A 14584-nucleotide genomic window follows, 5' to 3' on the forward strand; every position below is an offset into this window, starting at 1 on the left:
AAGAAAGTAAGGTCTGTGCGGGGATGCACCCGGCAATGCAGTGTGTGTGTGTGTGTGAGATGTTTGCAGTTTGCACACGGCGCCCTGGTGTGTGCGGGGCAGGGGCTAGCACCCCCGAAGCATTGCACAATGCACTCGGGAGGGCTTTGCACGCGGCGCGGGGTCTGTGCGGGGGCACCCCCAGCATTGCGCAATGCACCCGGGCGGGCTTTGCACGCGGCGCGGGGGCACCCCCAGCACTGCGCAATGCACTCGGGACGGGCGGGTTTGCACGCGGCGCGGGGTCTGTGCGGTGATAGGACCCGCCGGCAGCGCCCAGCGTTGTTTACCGCTTCGGGACCCGTGTGCAGGGCTGGCGGGGGCGGGGGTTTTGCGCTCGCTCTCACTCCTCCGCCGGGATAAATAGGAGGCGGCGGCAGCCCCACTCCAAACCTCACCTCTCTTCTGAGTCTCCCCGTGACTGAGCGGCTGCAGCAGCAACAACCCAGCGAGCGATGGATCCCCAGGACTGTCCTTGTGCTACCGGTGAGTGACGCCTCCCCGCTGCAGAGACCCCCAGCCCCTGCGGTGGGGGGTTCGTACAGGGCTCGGCTTTCCCCTCGCTGGGACACAGCCACCCGCCTGGCCTGGAACCAGCAGGGGAAGGGGGGAGATCTGTGCACCCGGGAGCGACTCTGGCTTTTCCCTCGGGGCTGCTGTGAAATCACTGGGACTGGATCCTGCAAACCAAGCTCCCTGGTTTCAAGGTCACTTGTGTTTACCTTAGCGCCCTGGGCTGGCTGGTAAATATCCTTTTCCGGCGGGGGGAATCCGTTTTTAGGCAACTTTCAAATATATTTTTCGTGGAGTGGGGAAAAGATTCGGCAGTGAATTTTGTAAGATCCAGGTAACAGAAAAAATCAAACCCAGGGATAACCTGGAGGTAATTTATCCTTAGCAGAGCAATGGGAAGCGATTGCCTGAGATGAAACCTGTTGATGGGGGTAATCAATTATTTTTTTGTCAAGGTCCAAATTTCTTGGTCAAGGTCCAGACTCAAGAGAAAAGAATACAACAATGATAACAATAAATTAATCAAAAGACTTTATGGTCTGTTCAATGCCTGGGGATCCAAATTTGGCCCACGGTCTGTCTATTGACTTGCCCTGTTGCTGTTTGTTTGTTTGTTTTCCCCTTCATGCTGCTGATACAATTCTCCCCTTGCCTGCTGATTGTCCTCTTGTTTTTAGTCCAGCTGTGATGCTCATTTCCCTCCTCTCTCTCTCTTTGTGCACAAGGTGGCTCCTGTACCTGTGCTGGCTCCTGCAAATGCAAAAACTGCAGCTGCACCTCTTGCCAAAAGAGTGAGTATTTCCCCCCCCCTTTAAAAATGTTTGGTCCCCAAAGGAGTTGCTGCCTTGCTCAGACTGAGATGAATGAGGGTTTTGTCACTGGCTTCCATGGCAGCAGAACGGAAGCTGGAATAGAGAAGCTAGAATTTCTGGCCCTGAGGTTAGCCAAACAATTAAGTGTGTGCTCAACTTTTAGTCTGTGGGAGTTAGGGCTGTGCTTTATGGGCCTGCTGCAAAGCCCATCAAAGGGAACGTGAGTCTTGCCTTTCATTTCAGTGGGATCTTGGATCAGGCCGCAAGTGCTTTGCTGAATGGGGATGGATTTAAGCATATGCTTTAAGATAAGCAGGCGCTTTGCAGGAGCGGGGCATCTGCTGTTAAACTGTATACTTACTTTCAAAGTGTGGGCCTGAAAGGTGGAATCAGTGTCCTTTCCATAAGTATAATTTGTAAAAACTTCTATTCTTTCCTATGCCAACCAGTAGTTTCTTTGTCATACACTCAGAGTGTTCTTAACAAAACTGAGTCCGATAAAGGATTCTGACCTATATTAAGGTGGGAAATGACCCAGGATCGTCCAATTTTGACTTTTATGTGAAGTCTTTTTGTGAGGAATATGTATTAACAGTACAACTGAGATGTTTTACTATTTCATAAGGTCCAGTTCACAACATGGTTTTGCTCCTTGTCTCTTCCACATTGAGCTTCCTAAGATTCTTATGGGGGAGGGCGGTTTGTTTTTTTGTCTGGCATCTCCAATAATTTTGTCTTGATTTTTATTTTTTCAGGCTGTTGCTCCTGTTGCCCTGCTGGATGCAATAACTGTGCCAAGGGCTGTGTCTGCAAAGATCCAGCATCCAAGAAATGCAGCTGCTGTCCCTAAAGTGGCTCTATTCTGTTCTGTAAATATTCTGTATGAAAGGGGAAACTAATTTTGTTTGTAATATAGCAGAGACTATTTTGTACCTTTCTCAGAGATGTCGATTTGAAGTTGAATGAAAATAAAGGCCATGATTTGAGAAATGTAATGCCTGATTTATTCCGCACGTTCATTCAATTCAGTGATTTCCAGCTGTTCAGAGTTTAGTTCTTGCACAGGGTGTTAGCAGCACACCTCATGGGAGCATTAACAAGAGCATGGAGACTAAAGCTTCCTGTGCTGGCTTGGCTTGGCTTTTGCCAGGCAGAGCTTCAGGCAAAAGGAGAAATGTTTTCAAACCCAATATTTCTGTAGTGTTGGCTCTGAGAGTTATTTTTGCCTCTTGGTAGCAAGGGGAAGCAGCCTAGGAATCCCTGTTTCTAGAACACCGGGCCTAGTTCTGCACGATGCTGACCCTCAATCCATTGTGCCAAATTCAGAAGCGAGTCCAAGGCTGAGAGTTTAAGTATGGGAGGAGTGGAGTCTAAGCTGCCGTAACATACCTTCATCCTGATTTCTTAACACAGGGGTGGGCAAACTTTTTGGCCTGAGAGCCACATCTGGGTGGGGAAATTGCATGCAGGGCCATGAATGTAGGGCTGGGGTTGGGGTGTGGGAGGGAGTGTGGGGTGTGGAAGGGGGCTCAGGGCAGGGGGTTGGGGCACAGGAGGGGGGCACAGTGTATGAGGGGGCTCAGGGCAGGGGATGTGGGGGAGACTCAGGGTTCGGGTGCAGGAGGGGTTTGGGGTGCAGGCTCTGGCCTGGCACTGCTTACCTGGAGCAGCTCTGGGGTGGTGGAGGAGGAGGGGTAGAGGGCTCTGCGCTCTGCCCTTGCCTGCAGGTACCTCCCCTGAAATTCCCATGGTTCCCTGTTCCCGGCCAATGGGAGCTGCGGGGGGCGGTGCCTGCAGGTGATGGCAGCACATGGAGCCCTCTGCCCTCCCTCTCTTCCCCCAGGGGCCGCAGGGACATGGTGCCGGTTACTTCTGGGAGCGGCGCCACGGGGGGGCAATCCCGAGGGCCACATCCAAAGCCCTGACAGGCCGGATCCGGCCTGTGGGCCGTAGTTTGCCCACACCTGTCTTAACATATATTGCATCAACTTGGGGCCTGTTTACACTGCTACTTCCAAATGCATTTATAACCAGCTGGTGACAGGGCTGGCTCAAAACCTGGAGGGGTCTTGATCCCCAGTTTGAGAACCCTTGTTTTACAGTCTTGATAGAATCCCCAACTGCAGGGGTAACTGATCAGACTAGTCTTCCAGCTGGATGCACTAGGCCAGGGTGACCCAGACTAGGTTGCTGTAGGCGTTGCTCTGTATGTATGTCCTGTAGGCACTCTATTCACATGGGGCCCTGTGGGCAAGCTGCCCAGAATGCAACAATACAAATACAACCAGCCACAATGGTAGACATGGACATACAAAGATTAAGGGAAAATAGCTGAGTTAGCTACAGTCTCACTAATTAAAAACCAGGGGCTCGTTAGAGACTGCAAACCTTTAACTGTTTGGGAAAGAGCAGGGGCTCACTGGCCCCTCGATCGTCGTATCAGGGCTTGTTGGCTTCCTGGGCGCTTGTCTGGAACTTGCAGCCTCCCGGGGGTGGCATGGGTACCCGTTTGTCTGCAGTGGGACTCTTCTAAAAGAGAATGAGACGGAAAGTAGTTACCCTAGCCAGAGGAAAAGCCATTCCTGGGGCTGGTTTTTTACCGACAGGTGGGAGAAATGACACTGAGAACGAGAGGGGAGCTAGCTGAGAACGAGTGACCATGTGCAACTGCAAGGAATTGGAGGAGGGAGCAGGGCAGCACAAGGATATGAGATTTCAGGATGGCAAACTGGGGAACTAAAAAATCTAGTGACGAGAGTGCCCTGGGAGGAAGGATTAAAATCTACCACTTTAGAAAATGGCCAGCTAAAGAGTGTGCAGTGCTCAGGTGCTCCAGTAATGGGGGCCATAAAAGTACTAAGATAAATAGAGTTTGAGCCGTGACGCGGCAGCAAAGAAGGCCCATGTCATTTTGGACTCCACATGTGGAGGGAAGCCGGGGCCTCCTTGCCCCCTCCGGGGCACTAGGAGTCCCTTGGGAAGTCACATTGTTTATTGTTGCTTTCGCACTCCCTTCTAAACTGCTAGATTTTAATACGTCCTCCCATTGCACCTAACCAGAATCCATGTCCTAATTCTTGTGCTCAGCAATTCCATAGCCTGGCTGGCCAAGCAAAGTGAGGTCTAACACTCAACTCTTTGGCATTTCTAGTCTATTTATCCTCACAACATCCCTGGGGCGGGGGGGGGGGGGGGGGCTGTGCTATTATCCCCCCTGTACAGATGGGAAACTGAGGTCCAGAGAGACTAAGTGACTAAGAACCTGTCTACACTAAAAAAATTAAGTCAACCTAAGTTAGGTGGATGTACAGCCACCACTGTAATTACTGCAGTGGTTCATGTCCACACTATGCTCCCGACCCCCGCTGGTGGTACATGTCCTCCCCAGGAGCACTTCCACCAACTTAACTGTGTGGGGCATTGTGGGACACTGGAGCCCCCCACCCAGGGATGTGCGGGTCAGGCTGTCAGCCCTGGGGTGGCCAGGCTCCAGCTGTGAGCCCTGCGCAGGGCTGACAGCTAACAGGCGATGTACGTAACGCAGTGTCAACACAGACACTGCGTCACCCTAACTACATCGACCTAAGTACTATGCCTCTCGTGGAGGGGGAGTTATTAGGTCGGTGTAGTGGGCGACTGACATCAGCGGGAACAACGTTGTAGTGTGGACACTGACAGGTTGATGCAAGATGCCTTACAGTTTAGACCAAGCCTAAGGATATCTGTGGCAGAGCAGAAAACTAAACCTAGATCTCCCAAGTGGCACCCTTAAGCACTGCACCATCCTTCCTCTCAAAGGCTAGCTTCTGGCTAACATGCTGCCCATTATCAGCCCTCGGGCTCTTTCAAGATTACAGCCTCCCAGGGGCTCCCTCCGGGTGAGTATGCTAGATATGAGCTGGCAGTGCAGTAAGGCACGAATGCAATACTGGGCTACCTGTCACCGGACATGGAGACGATAGCTTCCTACCTCACAGCATTAAGGCAACGGCATGTGGAATATTGTGTTCAGGCCAGAGCCTCTCGTTACTGGAAAGATATTAAAGAATTGGAGGGAGCGCTGAGAAGAGGAACAAAAATGGAGGGGGTCTGTTTTCTGAGGAAAGACTGGAAATGTGGTTCAATACATAGAACTGGGCTAAGGGGTGGCTAAAGTGGGGTGGGTGGGCATGAGGAAATGCTGCTAATATCTGAAGGGTGTAAACCCCAAGGAAGGAAAGGGATTATTGAGCACAGTAAACAGGGAGCATCCAGAGGGCGATAGGAGGAAATTAAGAAGGGGAACGTTCGGGCTGAATATCAATCAGTGGGAGCAGGGGATGCTCAGCGCCCTGGAAAATTAGCCCGAGGTGTTGCAGGATTGGTGCCCCAAAATGGCAACACCCACTATCCGGGCACTTTTTGAAAATGTTTTATATTTGATCTGTCGGTCGTGGCTTTTCCTTCATCATCCCGGCCAACCATGCAACCCCAACCACAAGGCCACTCCGCAATCTCCCTTCCCTTTCAACAGCCACTTATCGTATCTAGAGAGCTAACACATATAGATAAAATTGATGACATCATTTTCTTAAACTGCAGAAGTGGGAGCACTGCCACATCGTTAGCGGGACACAGAAACTTTTAACATTGGGTATCCCAGTGTATTGTGATAATAATGCAAATTTTTAGACCCATGTAAAAAAAATCCAGCAGAGTAAATTATTTTTCTGCCAACTGGCAATGCCATAAAAAACTGTCCAGCCCAGTCAAATACTGGCCCTGCCAGGTGGTAACCCTAATCACGAGGGACTCAGTAATACAAGCGTAAGGGTCTGGTTCCTTGTTCATCTGTCAGAACGCTGACAAAGGGTGTAATTGGCTGGAGCAATTTATTTCCAGGTAATACAAGATGCTCATTTTAATCCAGAAAATCCATTAATTGGGATGGCTCCCAAGGAGATCATTTTTCCCCAGTGTCTGTGGATTTTAGAAGCTTTGTGGCCACCTTTTCTGAAGCTTAGTGCTGTTCTTACTGGGACCCAGCTGTTGTAAGGCTTGTGACAGGAAATTGACCTCTTTGGGAGATCTTACTCTGTTATGTTTATGTATCATTGTGAGCCAGGGACTGGATGTAATTCCATGGGGGAGGGTGACCACAGCTCCTGCAGGAACTAAGAATGGGGGGCAATTAGGCAAATTCACTGAGGGTGTAACACCTCCAGAGAGATGTCCCCACTGGAGACACTCAAATATAGTAGTTCAAACTGGATTTTCCAGAGACAAATAGAGAAAGAAAGGACTTTTGGATGAAAAGCCTGACTTAAAACTGATGCAGGGCCTTCTTTGCATTCAGTGTTGTAGCCCTGTTGGTCCCAGGATATTAGAGAGACAAGGTGGGTGAGGTAATATCTTTTATTGGACCAACTTCTGTCAGTGAGAGAGACAAGCTTTTGAGCTTACACAGAGCTCTTCTTCAGGTCTGGGAAAGGAACTCGAAGTGTCACTGTTGAATACAAGATTTGAATAGATTGGTTAGCATAAGTAAACACCTATTGAATAGTGCCTTGAAATATGTTAACTGCTTGTGCTAAACCATCTGTTCAAACCTTGTACTGAGCAGTGACATTTTGAGTTAGTTTTTCAGACCTGAAGAAGAGCTCTGTGTAAGCTTGAAAGCTTGTCTCTCTCACTGACAGAAGTTGGTCCAATAAAAGATAATACCTTATCCACCTTTTCAGGGCCTTCTTTCTTGTCCGGCCAACAGCAGGATCTTCTGTCAAAGGGAGCCCCAATCCTTCCTACCAGGGCTTTGGTCTACTGCGACCCCACCAGACTGATGGATGACTTCTGGTAAGTGTGAGGCACACAGCCACTGCCCAGCCTAGTTGCTAGGCAACCTAGTAAACTCAGCTGGGCCCAATGAGCCTTTTACAAATGGTTGTGCTTCCTGACTGGGCAGGGGAGCCAGCAGTCTAGTGATGGCTCATTGTATATCATACCTATAGCTGTACTTGCCCTGCTCCAGCTCTTTACTCCTGGATGTATCAGTGTAGTCACTGTCTTCCTGACTCTGACTCTTTGCTTGGTTCTTTGACTCTGGCTTTACTATGGGATCAGTACCTGGATCTACACTTGCCATTGCTCTGAACTGCTGCCACAACCACTAGGCCAGGTCCTGCTCCACCCAGGAGGTAGGTTTCCTATGCTCCAGGAGCTTGTAGCAAGTTGTTAGTGTGTGTATAGGAACTTTTATGGTTTCCTTGTAGTACTTAAAAACTAATCTCTTTGCTTAGAGCTGCATGGTAACATATAACTGCTATAAATTAGGGCTGCTCATCATCTTTGGAGACTGCAAAATGCAGACACTAGGCAGCCTGGCTTGCTGAGGCTATCATAGGGTAGGCAGGGAACTGTACAGCCTAGAAAAATCCATCTCAGGAGAGAGTGAGAGATGGGCCTCCACCCAAGAGGTGAGAGCTGAGGAGCTGGGAGCCTAGGGTAGGTGCCCTTGAGAGGGGACAGAGGAGGAATATGGGTGCAGTTGCTCTGAACAGTGACCAGGCTCACTTAGGGGAATAGAGCTGGAGGAAACCCCCTGAGACTTGGCTGTTTTGTTAAAGGATTTGTTGTTGCTATGGTGCAATATTTCTTTACCCTTATCCAGCACTAGGCCTCTTCAGAGTGCCTTAAATGCATGCCCTTAATTGTAATCACTATGTGGGCAGTAAACACAAGGTTACAGTCTGGCCTCATCTATACCCAGGTGATCCCACTGAAGTCTGTCTGATCATCTGCATCCAACTGCTTCTGCTGTACAAACACTGGGGGATGCAGTGGGGTTGCATGGATATAACAGAAGTCAGATTTTCTTTGTTTCTAAAGGGCTTTGCTAAAACAGAGTTGATATTTCTGCATGTGACCAGGTCCTGCTTGAAGCTACTGCATCTGGTGATTCTCCCTGCACGGTATGAGGTGTCCACATTGGCGTGCCCAGCTGTAACAGATTTCCACTCATCTGCCACAGAGACCTGTCATAATCCAGCATCTTTCTAATGGCAGTGCCAGGCTCGATCATCCCCTCACTTCCCAGAGCAGAGGGATAGTTTCCCCATTCCACCCCTCCTGAACAACTTCTGGCTGCCTCCCTGCCTACTCCCAACCTGCTGTACCACTGGGGTAAAGGAATTTCCTCAGTGGTTCTCCCATGCTCTGGGGTTTTCTTTGCATTTCCCTGCAGGCTCTTTGCCCCAGCAACAGACCTGTTAGTGGGGTCCCCTGAGAATGAACAGGGAAAACTGACAATGGGGTGGTGGCTCAGGGAAAGCAGGCCTTAGTCTCACCTAGGCTGAGACCCTTCATGCTGCCTGTGGTGGGGGGGAGGGGAGCCTAAAAGTAGGAAAGGGGAAGAGGAGGCAGATGAAGCTGCAGTTGACAGCTGATAGCAATGTTCAGAATGACTTGTCACCTCCAAGGCCTGCAGGGACCACTGTGATCATCTAGTCTGACCTAGTGTGTGTAACAGGCCACAGAACTGCCCCAAAATAATTCCCTTTGAACCAGAGCCTATTTCACCCCAAAAAATCCAATCTTGATTTTTAAAAAGCTGTCGGTGATGGTGAATCCACCCAGACCCTTGGGAACTAATTGTTCCAAGGGGGGGTTAACCTGTGCTGTTACAAACACGTGCCTTATTTCCAGTCTGAATGTGTCTCGCTTCAACTTCCAGCCATGGGCTCACGTTAGCCCTCAGTCTGTGGGGGAGAGGGGTGTGGTACAGTGGGGTTTCAGCCATTTTCCTGGGGTGGCCTTCCGGTGCATCCTATTACAATCCCAGCACCGACTGCCATGAGCATAATCAACTTCATGTGTCTTAAGGGAATCAAGGCCCTAACTGTGAAAAGATGAGGCCAAGCCTGCTTTTAAGGGACTGCTCTTTCCCCTTCTCCCCCTCCCCCGTGTCCTAGGCTAGGGCAGGTCGCTGCTCTAGGGCTCACAGAGGAGCCTGCTATCCCGCTGGCAGCACCCTGAGAACACCCGCCCCTGGGAGAGGAGAAGCGCTGCTCTCAGCACGAGCGGGGGGTGCGTGGGGGTCACTGCAGTGCTGGGGGGGGGGGCAGATTCTGCAGCAGTGACACTGATGGCAGGAGACGGTGCAGCTCCCAGAGGGAGGCCAAGGAACCAGCAGGGGCCGCCAGGCGGGTTACTAGTGCCCAGGGGGCGCGATGCCCCGCGGTGCCCGGCTAGCCCCGGGGGACGTGGGGAAGGGTCGTGTCCCCGCTCCCCGCGCGAGCCGGACACCTGCCGGGGGAGGCCAGTGCCGCCCGGGCCCGGGAGCGCCTGGGTCACGCTGGGCGGCCGAGCCCCAGCTTTGCGCACGGCCCCACAGACCCGCTGCGGGGGCTCAGGCCGCAGCTTCCGCCCCGGGACAGGTCGGGGAGGAGGCGGCTCCTGCTTCCGTGCCCTGGGTGGGACGGGCTAAGCCTGGAAGGAGGGGCGGTGCAGGGGGGTCCGCGTGCCCCGGGAGAGAGGTGCAATGCAATGGGGGGGAGAGGGTGCACACAGCGCCCTGCTCGGTCTGTGCGGATACAGCACCGTGCAATGCACGGGGGGAGGAGGGTTTGCACACAGCACCGTGCAATGCACTTGGGGGGTTTGCACACAGCGTCCTGGTCGGTCTGTGGGGACACAGCATCGTGCAATGCACTGGGGGGGTTGCACACAGCACCGTGCAATGCACGGGGGGAGGAGGGTTTGCACACAGCACCGTGCAATGCACTTGGGGGGTTTGCACACAGCGCCCTGGTCGATCTGTGCGGATACAGCACCGTGCAATGCCCTCGGTGGAGGAGTTTGCAGACAGCGTCCCCCTTTGGTGTTTCGAGGACCGTGTGCAGGGCTCGCGGAGGTTTTGCGCTCGCCCTCACCCCTCCGCCGGGATAAAAAAGAGGCAGCAGCAGCTCCTGAGCCAAACTCTCCTCTGATCCCCGAGTCTCCCTCTGACTGAGCAGCTACTGAAGGAGCCAAGCTAGCGATGGATCCCCAGGGCTGTCCTTGTGCTCCCGGTGAGTGACTCCTCCCTGCTCCAAGCTGCCAGGGGGGGTTCGGGCTTGGCAGTTCATAGCCCTGGCACCTGTGGTCTTGCTGCATCAGTTATGGATGTAAAACCATTGCTTGAGCCCCTGCGCCTCTTGCATTGCAAATTAAGCACTGGGGAGGGCCTGTTTTCCCCTCACTGGGAAACAGCCACCGGCATTGCATGCAATCATCATGGGCAAGGGAAAGCATCTCTAGATCTTGGAGTGACTCTGGCTTTTCCCTCTGGGCTATGAAATAGATCGTGGAAACCAAACTCCCAGACTTAAATGTCACCTGGTCTTACCTTAGCAAGGTGGGCTATATTTAAATATCCAGTAAGTGGGCCGAGTATGTTTTAAAATACCCTTTTTTTCTCAGAGTGAGAAGATTCTTCAGGTAACTTTTTTTTTTTCTTTTTTGGAAAGATCCAGGTAACAGGAAAAAACAATGAAAATTGAGCCACTGGTTAGGATGGAGCTTTGGAACTTTGTATAACCTGAACATGATTCTTGATAAAATTCTCCTTTTGGTGTCTGACCTGTGTTCTCCTTGAACAGTGTTGACGAGCTCTCCTTTCTCTTTGTCCCCCAAGGTGGCTCATGTGGCTGTCCTGGCAGTTGCAAATGCAAAAATTGTAGATGTGGATCTTGCAAAAAAAGTGAGTCGATTTTTTTTTTTAAACTCTGATAATGTGGGTTGGATTTGAAGTATTCTGACACTTTCATAACACATAAGCTGTAATTTCTTTGGAAATGGTATTGCTGAAGCATTGGGGAGCCAGTGAGATGTAATCAGGTTGTTTCCAGTGTGGTGTGGGAGTAGCAAGAGTGGTGAAGAGGAGCCCAAAGTTTTAGGGCCACATTCTGCTCTGTTACTGCAGTTTAAAAGCAGAGAAACTACTCTGAAGTCAATAGATACTCTGGTTATAGGACCCCAGACAGCACAGCACTTAAGCATATGCTTATTGAATTGGGTCCTTGCAAAGGAATGGCCGAGAGCAGAATTAAAACTTTATAGGACTTGATTCTCAAAGGCCCTTGGAACCTACATTAAGATGTTCTTTTAAATGCTGAATAGGTTAATCTTTTAGTATAGAACAGGGAGAAGTATGCCATGTACAGTATTCTTTCCTCTACTAGATACAGATCACGGGGGGGAACCACCACAATCAAGACATCTTTCATACGTTGCATTTCCTGCGGTTCTAGAGAATGCAACATCTTTGTTGCTGTCAATAAGCTCTCTCTTATTTTTATTTTGTTTAGGCTGCTGCTCGTGTTGCCCAGCTGGATGCAATAATTGTGCCAAGGGCTGTGTCTGCAAAGAGCCAGCATCCAATAAATGCAGCTGCTGTCACTGAAATGGACCTCTTCTGTGCTCTTGTGAATATTTGTATGCAACAAAGTGTTGTTCCTACAGTGGTGATTGTTGTACAACTATGAGTGTGAGGAATGAAAATAAAGGCTTTCCTTGAGAAATAGAATGCCTGGTTTATTCATACGTTAGTCACTGATTTCAGTTTGCAGAACTAATAACTGTACAGGGTTAGGGTTAGGGATTATTCTGCTTAGGGTTATAGCTGCCCATCTGTCATGGGCATTAATGAGAGCCTTGAGACTAAAGCATGCATGACATAGTGTCTGCTCACGTAAGGCCTCATCTTCGGTCAAGCGCTGTAACTCTTACGTTGGGAAGTGTCGTGTGATTTATTTATCTATTTCTTTATTTTGGGCCAATTTCCCTCCCCTCTTCAGATGGAGCAGAAGCACCTGCAATTTGTGACCTCAAAGGGAACTGCAGACTGTCAGGCCCATACAACTTACACCAGCCTCACAAAAATTCTACTCATCTAGGGTGAGGGATACGTAATAAGGATGGGTGACTTGGTCTTGTGCCTGGGTTAGTAAACATTTTGTAAAGCGTGCCTTAGTCTGACGTGTGTCTGCTCTTTCCTTAGCTGCGCTTCACAACAAAATACAGCCAATATTCCGGACAAAATTGCAACTTGCAAAAGATGACTTAACCTATCGCCCCGATCCTGCAAAGGGGATTCCCTGCAAAGAGCTCTTGGCAGGATTGGGGCCTGTAGCTACGTGTGTGTAGCTCCTGGATGGTCAAGAGCGTTACCAGGTTTCTCCTTAGCTTCTTTGAATCACTCACCATTGTGGATATTTCTTTGGTTTGTCTTGGAAGGTGAGGCAAAATTCTTGAGCATTAAAACAATCAGAGGTGGTGCTAGTCCATTGGGGGCCCTAAGCAGGAATATTTTGGCCCCCCCACAACCGATGGGGGGGCCCCTTGAGCTGTTTGGGGCCCTAAGCAATTGCTTAGTCTACTTATGCCTAGCACTGGCTCTCCGTAGCTAATGCATCTTCTGTATTGTGTACAGGGTTTTCCGCATTCAGAATAGACAATGCATATTGTGTGAATGTTAAGGGAAAGTGCACAGTGGGGTCCTGACTTTTAATTGGAGTTACTAGGTGCAACCATAATACCAATGACCGTTCAAATGATTCATCTAGCCTCAAAATGAAGGCCGGATTAAGAGATGATAAACAGACCTGGATGGGTATGAGTCGCCCCAAACAGGGATTAATCCTCTGACTATCAGGGAAGGAACTCCTGGGTGGGAAAGGACACTTAGGCCCTACATGCTTGTTCATAAGGTAACAATCTTAAATTAAAGTTTTGAGGCCTTGATCCTGCAACCAGGCACATGTTTTAACCCCCTCCTCCCTGCATAAATCTGCAGGATTTGGGGCCTCACATTTGACCTGTGAACCTCTTCATTCCTAATGTGCAGTCTGTCCTGCTTAAAGCTGCCTGTTTGTCATAGGAAGTCATGGCTTTGTCCCCACAAGTATAATCTTAATTTCCTTTTTTCAGGAAAGGAAAATCCTGCCACAGTATTTTAATTACACTTTTCCATTAGAAGGACATATGAATAGCTGCCCTTAACAGTTTAAATGTATTTAAGGAGACGCACCAGTGTTTCATTACATTGTTTGCTATGCCTCGTGTTGAGAAAATGTGGTGAATCTTTACATTTGATGGTTTCATAAATCTGTCTAAGAATATTTTCATACAAAGGGGTAGTTTTCTATGGCTTAAACAACACATCGAAATAGGCTGGGTTTTGTCACAGAAATCCTGGTTGTCACAACCTATCTCTTTAGTCATAACTACACCTAACTAGTTGTAAGATGCAGCTTGATAAACTTATGAATGGGATATATGAAGGGATTGCCTGAAATAGCCAGGGACTGGACTCCATGAACTAGGAAGTCCTTTCTAGTCCTAAGTTCCTCAATGATCTAGGCACAGCATTTTTGTAAGGGGTGTATTAGACCTTTGTTTTGCCATGCCCACTACTTTTGTTTTCCACTCTGTAACAAAATGACCGTTGACAATGGCCGGTAGCCTTCAGGCTAGGCTTTGCTTGCACTGATTTATATAACTTTAAATCACATTCATGATTTTTACCCACTGCCATAAGTTGACTCTGAGGGCACATTTGTGTCAATTTTACCTATTCACTTCCATATCGCTGCAGACCCTGCTGCTCTTAGTAGTCAAAAGACAGCTGCTTGGAGTACTGTACCTTGTTAATTTGGAGTGGCTTTTGTTCAGCAACCAATCGGTACAATTTCCAGTGTTAAGTGAAGCATAAATATATTTCCTGATGGGCATGGCGACACACTTAGTGCCTAAGAGCAGCTTCTTGATTAAACTTGCTCAGTCAGCACAGCTTAAAGGGGGAGAAAAATCCCAATAGGAATAAGCCAAAGATGTCTCTGTAGCTATTCCTGGAGTCATGTCCAGGAAGGATTTGCACATGTTTTTAGGAGGGGATAGGATGGGCCTGTGGTTTTAAGCATAGGACAAGTAGTAAGGAGACTTGGATTTGACCACTGATGAGCTTTGCAACCTTAGGCAAATCCTTGAATTCATTTGTCTGAATCTCACATTTGGAAAACAGGGCTAATGATGTATGTTGGAGGCTTAAATAATTAACATTTGAGATCCTTGGATGGAGGGTGTGGGAGAAATGCAAATCGCTGTTATACTAAGTGGTGGCTATTCTTCCCATAATAGCTGCTGCATCCGTTGGGCTGTCTTGTTTGTTTCCTCTGCCTTCATGTTTTGGTTCCTGTTTTTTTGTA

General features: G+C 49.3%; 1 protein-coding gene across 1 annotated transcript; it reads left to right on the forward strand.

Annotated features, from left to right (window-relative positions):
- The first annotated feature begins 241 nt into the window (after positions 1–241).
- On the forward strand, positions 242–11868 carry LOC135888706 (metallothionein). Its single transcript, XM_065416472.1, has 3 exons — positions 242–525; positions 1278–1343; positions 11687–11868. The coding sequence occupies exons 1-3, from the start codon at positions 495–497 to the stop codon at positions 11779–11781; spliced, it is 192 nt and encodes a 63-aa protein (XP_065272544.1). The 5' UTR covers positions 242–494; the 3' UTR covers positions 11782–11868.
- Positions 11869–14584: the final 2716 nt, after the last annotated feature.

The sequence above is a fragment of the Emys orbicularis genome, chromosome 14, assembly GCF_028017835.1.
Source record: "Emys orbicularis isolate rEmyOrb1 chromosome 14, rEmyOrb1.hap1, whole genome shotgun sequence".
In the NCBI taxonomy this organism is placed as follows: Eukaryota; Metazoa; Chordata; order Testudines; family Emydidae; genus Emys; species Emys orbicularis.